General features: G+C 35.9%; 1 protein-coding gene across 1 annotated transcript; it reads left to right on the top strand.

The window, feature by feature from the left end:
- The first annotated feature begins 6524 nt into the window (after positions 1 to 6524).
- Positions 6525 to 9642, top strand: LOC108263518 (toll-like receptor 4). The gene is made up of 3 exons (XM_017464399.3): positions 6525 to 6706; positions 6799 to 6965; positions 7073 to 9642. The coding sequence occupies exons 1-3, from the start codon at positions 6620 to 6622 to the stop codon at positions 9285 to 9287; spliced, it is 2469 nt and encodes an 822-aa protein (XP_017319888.2). The 5' UTR covers positions 6525 to 6619; the 3' UTR covers positions 9288 to 9642.
- Positions 9643 to 9759: the final 117 nt, after the last annotated feature.

Below are 9759 nucleotides of genomic sequence, written 5' to 3'. Positions count from 1 at the left end.
TGTCGTGATTACTCCTGAACGGCCACTTTAGAGAGCCTTGTAATCTGACTCTGTTCCCGTCCTGACTGTAAAACAAAACGTGATTGGTCGGAGCGAGAACGTGCTATGATTGGTCATTGCAATGCAGCTGTTATCCGATTGGCTTTAGTAGACGGTGGGCGGAGTCCAACTATTTGTGGATTTGTGTTCGCTCTTTACGCTAGAAATCCACAAATGAATGCAAGGCAGAGTTGTTTTTATGACAGAAACTTATGTTATTTGTTTCATATATATATATATATATATATATATATATATATATATATATATATATATATATATATATATGCAAATCTCATTTTATCTGTCAGTTTAATTTATTTTTGTGAAACTACTAACATATACTGGGGGATCTCATTCAATGCATCTGTGACTGTTTAATTTTTGTATATCTCACTACATTTATTTATGGATCGTACTATATTTATTTGGAATTCTGCAACAATTCTAACCCCATAGGCTAAGGGGTTTCTTTGTTTTACTGGAGCTGCAGTTTGTGTTCACTGGTGTCATGCAATAGCATTTAATTTCATTAAGTAACAGGATGAAATGTTTTGGTTTTGGTGCTGTAGAAAATCGTAGGTATTGTCTAATTGTGCTTTAAAACACCTGTAAAACCTTTGGGAGATGTTTATTGCATTGTATGAAGAGGGTGAAAACCATCAGTGGTGGCTACTGATGCATTTCACCCATAGACTGTATATAAGATCTATTCTGTATATAAATCTACTCTGGCACAGATGACATAAGCTTTGCTAGGGACAAAAATTAAAATAATTTATCTTCATAGTTAATGCAGTAATTGTATATTTGTAGTCACTATTGTTTTCCTCTCTTTGACTCTGACTTTACAATGACTCATTTGGGGATCTTCTCTGCACAGATTAGTGCACCTATATGTGGCATCATTTCTGGTCTAATACAAGACTTCTGGATTGGGTTCTTTAGTCTGGTAGCCACAGTAATATTTTTTATGGCTTTTGAAAACCACTGGTTTTAATTCATGTGTATTCTCTATGTATTGTCTAATCTGTGTATTTTGGTCTCTAGCTTGTCAAAAATAATGTTGGTAAGATAGCTAAAACTCACTGGACGAGTGGATCCCAAAGTGTGTGAGCACTGCAGGGGAGATGTGGGGAAATGGAATGGATGCATAAAGTATTTAATTTTCTCTCCAGAATAAAAAAAAATCATCAAACAGAATTAACTGTAATTTTTTTTCTTTGCATTTTTTTTTTAGAGAATGTGTAGGACCTGACATTTTATTGCATAATCAAGCATTTTTGGCCACAACAATCACAAAAAAACTGAAAATCCTGATCTGAAGACAGATGAGCTGAGGACTTATACATCACCTATTCTTTTCTGATATGATAGCTTGAAATACAAAGTATGTGCAGAAACACGAACACGCCCTGTTTGTCACTGCCTGCTATCTCAAGTTCTCTAGCTTGAGTGGATGCAAACTCCACAATGTGAATAAATCAACTGGCTCACCGATCATTCACTAATCTCCAGTCCTTTATGCTTTATGCACTCATGTTCTCTCTCTCCCCTGATTGGCTGTGGCTCTTGCCAGTCACCAGGCTATAAGATTTCTTTAATGCCTCAAGTTAGGTCAGGATGACTGGCAGTGTACAATGAAAGTATACAATATCTTGCAGACAATAAAGCTTTGCTACTTTTACACAGTAAAGTAAAACACAATTTTAACTTAAGCTCCTGTAATTGTATGAACAAAAATGTCACTATCCCTCTTAAAATAGAAAGATAACACAGTTTTAGAGTGGCAAGCACAGGAGACAACCCAGTGTATTTTCCTCCACCAGTGCTTTTTAAAAACATTGTTAAAACTCAAACAGAATTAACAATTCATCTTCAGTGGTTAAAAAAAGTTTACCAATTAAATGTAAAATGTGTTAGCTAGGACTTTTTATACGTCAACACCTAGCATGTTTATTAATCAACAGTATCAATGTAACTATAAATGAGCCAGCCTTCAACTTTAAAGCTAATTTTCCGGTTAGATAAAACCAAAAACATGCCATTTAGCCCAGTGGTTTTCAAAGTGGGGGCCGCCAGGGGGCGCCCGGGGGGCCTCAACAATTTGGTGTGAAAAATAAATAAATACAGGATAAAAAAAAAATTGTGTGTGTGTGTATATATATATATATATATATATATATATATATATATATATATATATATATATATATATATAATTCCTAATGTAAAGATGTAAAATGTAATTATTAATAAAAAAAAAAGGGGGATATATTCGGAAGTCTGTATTTTTAATGTGTTTTAAAGACATCTTGCAAAAGGGGGGCCCCGGTCAATGTTAATGCCATTTGGGGGGCCTGCCCTGAAAACGTTTGGGAACGACTGATTTAGGCAACTCAATCTTCTGCAAAATGGCAGTTATTTCTATCTGCCAATATAATTTCCTAGCTAGCTAACTGTAGCATATTTGTTCACTGCAGTAACACTTTATCCTAGTCAGATCATGGTAAATCCAGATCCTATCTCGGGAACACTGGGTGTGGGGTAGGAGTATACTTAGGATGGGATGCCAGTCCATTGCAGTGCACCATGTACAGCTGGGAGCAATTTAGTGTAGCCAATCCACCTACCAGCATGTTTTTTAGGAGGTGGAAGGAACCTGGAGAACCCAGAGGACACCAATGTTGACATGTCTCTGAGTTTCTTTTATATGTTGTGGGGAAAAAAATTTACTTTCTGTCATGGTGTAACATAAAGTTAATTTACTAATAGTAGGTCAATTTGTGCAAAAATCTACTCTCATTAAACTTTAGTCTCATTAGTTTCATGCTGTGTGTGCAAGATGTTTTTTAAAAGTAAATAAGGAACGTTATTATGAAATATTTTGTGAATGACAGATTTTCTCATCAGAAGTAAAATGGTTGTACTTTTCTAACTTGGGAGTGATAACACCTGCTTCTGACCTACAACTTTAATAGTCATAATATTGAATAGTCTTAACACCTTTTCTATATTTTAACTGCCATGGCATGGTGGCAGTTGGTAGCGTTGCTGCCTCACAGCTCCAGGTCAATCCCGAGCTCACGTCTGTCATAAAATCTATTCATGCATACCAGCTGTACACTTGTACCAACAGGTAGCCTGGATCAGGCTGGTTCAAATCTAGCTCTCAAGGTCCACTGTCTGCAGAGCTTACCTCCAATCTCAAACTCAATTTTTATAGCAGAATGATACTATAGGGGACTTATTTCAATGAAAATTTCAGGTTCATATCTGGTCCCCCACCAAAGATATTCAACCTAAAAGTGTGGGATATGTTTTTTTTTTTTTTTAAATTGCACATTCTCACCTCCAAAATAACAAGAGAAGTCTCAAACCTGAAATGTTCTGCCTGCACACTATACTTCACAAGGACACTGAAGATGGTTCTGTTCCTGTGTTCTCTCAGATCCTCTTTTTTATTAATTAATTTTTTTTTTTTTATCTGACCGGCTCATACAAAAACAGGCATGATTATGAATGTTTCTATGTGTTTTACCCTTAATTACAGGGCTATTCCATCTCAAGTGGTCCAATGCAGGTTGCTTGACTGTTTTGAATTATACCTCTATGTACTGGCATTGCAAAATTACCAGTTTTTTATTTTTATTTTACTTGGTTTAACTACGACGGCCATCTTTGTGTCATTACACACAACAAATTTTGGTTATACAGCTGTTTACTGAAACCTCAGTATCTCGGGTAAGGACAGGCCTAGCTCCTTGGAAAAAAAACTGATCTCTAGAGAATATTGCAAGGTACATGAACATACATGAACATTTTGCACATTCCTATTCCTTAGAACTTAAGTCCAAATGTAATGTTCAAGATTGCCACAGTTCCACTTTCAGGGTCAGTTTAGAATGGGAAAGGTTTGACTCTCTCTCTTAAATTTTTATGGAGTACCTAGGTAAGTAGATGGCGAGCCATCCGTCAAACATGCAGCCTGTGGTCCAGAACCAGCCAGATAATAGTTCTAATCTGGCCTGCCAAATGATATTAGCATTACATCAATATGTACTACATGTATTAATATGTACTAAATTAAATTAGTTTGTGGACTGTAATGAGCATATTGTGCACACTTCCATGATTTTGGGACTTCTCCTGCAGTACTTTCACACAGTAGCTGTATTTTACAGTATATGTCTACAAAATTTTCTGAATTACTGTTTGTAAGAATACTGGCAAAGGCTCTTCTGGCAAGCGTGGAGAAAGTCTTCAAACTGTAAGCTTCATTATATACTTTATACACAAGAATAAGGTAAGAAAAATATTTATTAACAGAACTCAACAGAAATTGCTGTCTGACTGTACTAATGTATGAAACAATGCTGTCAGAAACACAAGAGCCACACCATTTCAAAACGGAAATGCATCATAACACTGAATACAAGGTGTCCATTTAAATGAAGGATTTAAGCAAAATGGTGCAATAAAATGAATTTCATTAACAAGCTTTGCTTGTTTGTTTAGTTTTTTGTTGTTATGAATTGCAGTGTGTTCATGTGTTTTCTAGGTGATATACTTATGTTTTTAATCCATTTCTGAATTCAGCATGTACATTTACATTTAAGAGGAGTTGTTCATGTGCTTTTGCTCCACTGAACTGATTTTTTTGGGCCAGCCCACATGACATTAGATTGACTGAAGTCTATCTTAACGTGTGGTAGGACAGATAGTTTGAGAAAGCACTACGTGACAAAACATATTGCTCAACAAAGCTAAAGTAAGAGTCAAAGCATAAAGCTAAGTAGAACAAAACCAATTAAACAGTGAATTAATTTAAGTAAGATAAAATAAAAGAGAAAAAAGCCTAATTTACATTTAACTAGGTTTATAGGTTTAGGATTAAATTAGTAGAGTAGTGAACATAGAAATCAACAATTAGAACTATAATTTAACAATAGCTGATTAATGGTTAGATCTGAACTAAACTGAAGAAATTCTGAGCCGCACAGCTCTTTTATAGTGTGAGCTTTATCATTTTGTATGAAGGTGCACTTTTTTATGTCAGTAAAAATAAAGAATTTAATTGAAATCTTCTTGTACCTTGTGGATGATGATGTACACTATATGGCCAAAAGTATGTGGACACCTGACTACCACACCCATATGTGCTTGTTGAACATCCCATTCCAGATTTATTTCCCCCTGTGCTATTATAATAACCTCCACTCGTCTAGGAAGGCTTTCCACAAGATTCTGGAACATTTCCTCATTCAGCCACAAGAGCATTAGTGAGGTCAGGCTCTGATGTTGGCACAGTCAGTGTTCCAGTGCATCCCAAAGTTGTTCAGTGGTTGAGGTCAGAGCTCTGTGCAGGACACTCTAGTTCTTCCACTCCTATCTTAGCAAACCATGTCTTCAGGAATCTCACTTTGTGAACAGAGGCATGTGGAACACTGCCCCTTAGTTCCAGTTAAGGGAAATTGCAATGCTACAGTATACAGAGACATCGTATACAATTTTGTACTTCCACCTTTGTGACAACAGTTTGTGGAAGAACCATATATGGGTGTGATGGTCAGGTGTCTACATCCTTTAGGCCATATAATGTATCAGCACAGCTAGCTACCTATGTAGGATAGCATTACACTTATCCTGCTTTATAAAACACTTGAAATGATACTTTTTAATCAAAACCTAGAATGACAAATTAATGGGAGAAATAAAAACTGTTAAACTGTTGGGTTTGGTGCCTATAGCTTTCTGTAAAGTTAACGATTAGCTGTATAGTAAGGTACCATATAATTTGTCAGAAATGCAAATCTTTTCCCAGTATACTGTATCAAACTGTAAAACACATATCAAATATTATATTGGGTTGGACACAGTATTTTTAAAAATTCAGAAATTCTTTACAGTGTAGTGAAAATGACTGGATACATTGCTTGGTAAACTATACACAATGGTAATGTCAAGCCCAGCTTCTAGTTTGTATATGGAATACCCTTTTTAAAAAAGAAAAGGAAGTGAGAATTGCTTATTACAGTCAGAAAATACAAATGTAGATGTCTTGGGTCTTTCTACATGGGTAGCATTGCCACCTCACAGCTCCAGTGTCCTGCGTCAAGTTATTGTCTGTGCTTAGTTTCACGAGTTTTCCCCATATTGGTGTGGGTTTCCTCTGGGTTCTCCACTTTCCTCCCACTGTCCAAATACAGGCAGGTGATAGATTGGTGTGAATGACTGTGTGAATGGTTCCCTGTAATGGACTGGCATCCCACTGGGCTGAATTTTCCTGCTCTGTGCCCAGTGTTGCCTGAATAGACAACACTGCAACCCTGATCAGCAAAAAGCCGTTACTGAAGATGAATGAATGAACGAATGAATGAAATTAGGATGAATGAGTTTCAACCCTTTTCTGTAGGTGTTATTGAAAAATTATTGTCAAAGACGTAAATTTACAAGTGACGTTCCTTATTTGTGAATTGGTTTAGTTCCCTATTCAGTGCGTAGTTCAAGTTCCTCACAGATCGAGTTTCACACTTAGTTTGATGTCACTGTTGGATATTGGTCATACTTTCATACTACTATGACTGTGTTTTGTATAGATGGAGGATTATTCCACCTCATGGTCTTCATTCTCATACAAAATGGAAATGCAGAGGAGTGCACAAAGGTACGTTATAAATTAATCACTGTAAGAGTTTGATCATTTGTATAATGTATGGAGTGAGTCTTACCAAACTCATATTATTTTGACTCAAACAGGTTATGAACAATCGACACTATTCATGTGAAGGAAGGAATCTCACATATATACCTACCAGTATTCCTTCCACCGTAGAGACACTAGACTTCAGTTTTAACTTGTTGCCTTCTTTACAAAAGCATCTATTTCCTCCACTGTATGATTTGCAGTTCCTGGACCTCACAAGGTAAAGAGTTCTGTCCATGTAATGATCATTGCTAAACACTAGTGTGTTCTCTTACTTTTAATAAATGTTCAGATAAAAACTATTTTTTGCACATTTTGGCCTTTCAGATGCCAAATCCAGTATATTGCTGATGACGCTTTCCACAATGTGAAGAATGTGACTACTCTAATTCTTACTGGAAACCCCATTTCATATACAGCACCTGACAGCTTGAACTCATTACATAAATTACAGAGATTAGTTCTCGTGGACATTGGCCTGCTGTCTTTAAATGTTCAGTTCAACAATCTCACCAAGCTCCAGGAACTAAAAGCTGGAACTAACAAGATTCAAACAATTGCTCTTCCACTATTCATGATCAACTTTAAAGACTTTTGCATACTGGACCTGCATGCAAATAACATATCCAGCTTAAAAGTAAATCACACAGCTGTACTGCGAGAGATGAGGGGAAATATCACTCTAATCCTTTCCAGCAACCCAATATTACATATTGAACCAGGAGTATTTAAGGACATTTACCTAAAAGAGCTTAACATACATAGTGCTTTTGTTTCATTTGATGCAATGAGGTATGGTCTGAAAGCTCTCAGTGGACTTAATGTTGGAAAACTCGCCATAGGAAACTACATAGAACACAGGGCGATAAAGATATCAGATGCTGACTATCTTGATGGTCTCTGTTTGATCAATTTCAAAGAAATATATTTTCTTCAAAGGGAATGTTCAGATTCTGAAAACAATGTGTTCCATTGCATGGCCAATGCAACAAAGATCACTCTGAAACAAGGTTGTATAGGAGCTGTGCAACATGTCTCATTCCATCAGCTTAAAGAACTACACATACATAGAACTCAATTTCCATTGATATTGGAACTTTCACATCTACACTTCTTAGAAAAACTAGTGGTGGTTACTTATAAATATACAGTTTTTAGAGGTTTGAGTGACTTACCCAAACTCCAGCATGTGGATCTAAGTGAAAACCAATTGAATTTGTTTGACTGTTGTTCAAAGTATTTCACAGGGATGCCAAACATTCATACCCTTAACCTGAGCTTTAATGCAATAATATATCTGAGCAAAAATCCATTCTCTGGACTTGACTCAATGAGGATTTTAGATATACAGTCGACAAAATTAAGTGCATTAACTGCACAATTTAAATTTTTTAAAAGTCTGAAGTATTTACAGTATCTGGACATATCATACTCACACAGTACATTTTTGAGGACCATGACCTTTAAGTATCTAAGTAGTTTAAAAGTACTGAAGATAGCAGGGAATCGTTTCCAAGGCGATGCACTAAGTCATATTTTTCAAAATGTCACAACTTTGGAAGTTCTTGAAATGTCAAATTGTGGTATTCAGAACATAGACTGGAGAGCTTTTCAAAGTCTGTCAAGACTACGAGATTTGTTTCTTAGTCAAAACAAGTTGGTGGTTTTGGATTTTGTAACCCATCCAAATCTAAGAAGCTTAACATTATTAGATGTAGGAACAAATAGCATTTATAGCATCCCACATCATATTCTGCAAAACCTACCAACAAATCTCTCAGATTTTGATCTGTCCTTTAATCCAATTGAATGTTCCTGCTCACAGATAGATTTTATTATATGGATTGTGAACCATCAACCATTACTTCAACAATCAGTTAACATTTCATGCAAAATACTGTCACAAAACTCAAATATTAGAGTCCTTGACTTTGACATTGAAGGCTGTGTACACGTCAGAAGACTGACATTTGTGTTATGTATATGTGCTGTCACTTTTCTTTTTTTTGTATCAGTTTTGACCTACAAATTTCAGTTTTATCTGCAATATGGCTATATCCTGCTAAGAGGTTATAGGGCATCCAGACAGCAGGAATGTTCTTATGATGCTTTTGTTATCTACTCCAACAAAGATGAATCATGGGTAATGGACGAACTGGTGGAAAATCTGGAAAATGGGAGTCCGCCCATTCAGCTTTGTCTTCATGTTCGGGACTTTGAAGCTGGCAAGGCCATTACCTCCAACATTATAGATGAAGGCATCATGGGTAGTCGTAAAATTATCGTGGTTGTATCTAAACACTTCATTGAGAGTTCCTGGTGTCGTTTCGAATTTGAGGTGGCACAGTCTTGGCTAGTGATGCAAGGCAACGCTAACATCATCATCATCATTCTAGAAGATGTGGAGGAGGAGAAGTCAAAAAAGGTGTTTGGGCTTCATAAGCATCTGAAAAACAATACATATCTAAAGTGGAGTGGAAACCCAATAAATAACATGAGATTCTGGATTCGTCTTAGGAAAGCTGTGATCACAAGAAACTGAGTTTCTCCCCCACACTGGGTTAGTAAATTGGTGTCACTTCCTTATGAAACAGAATAAAAGATTGCAAAAGAAAAGAATTTGTGCTTGTGTTCAGCTAAACAGAGTCAAAGATTTTAACTTAATCATCCACTGGAATACTTAGATGAAATCAGTCTCATTTGTGTATGAAATAAGTTTTTAGAAAAGAAAAAAGAAATGAGATTCGCTTATATTAATTTACAAAGTGTAAATGTTTACCTCTGTGGAGTTATCCCCCATATGAAAAAAATTAAAACCACTTATGTTATTTGTGTGTGCTGTGTTTGTGCTGATTTGTGCTATAAACATAATTGTACTTAATTGGTTTTGAGATATTACAGCATTATATAGCAATCTCAATCAGGGGCTAACAGTGACTTCACAGTGAATTGAATGTGTAATATTTATTTAAATAAATTTAAACAGGTACAAACTATTTTGTATAATACAAATA

Source organism: Ictalurus punctatus, chromosome 3, assembly GCF_001660625.3.
Source record: "Ictalurus punctatus breed USDA103 chromosome 3, Coco_2.0, whole genome shotgun sequence".
NCBI lineage: Eukaryota > Metazoa > Chordata > Actinopteri > Siluriformes > Ictaluridae > Ictalurus > Ictalurus punctatus.
Note: the sequence above shows the minus strand (reverse complement) of the source record. Positions and strands in the feature narration are given on the sequence as shown.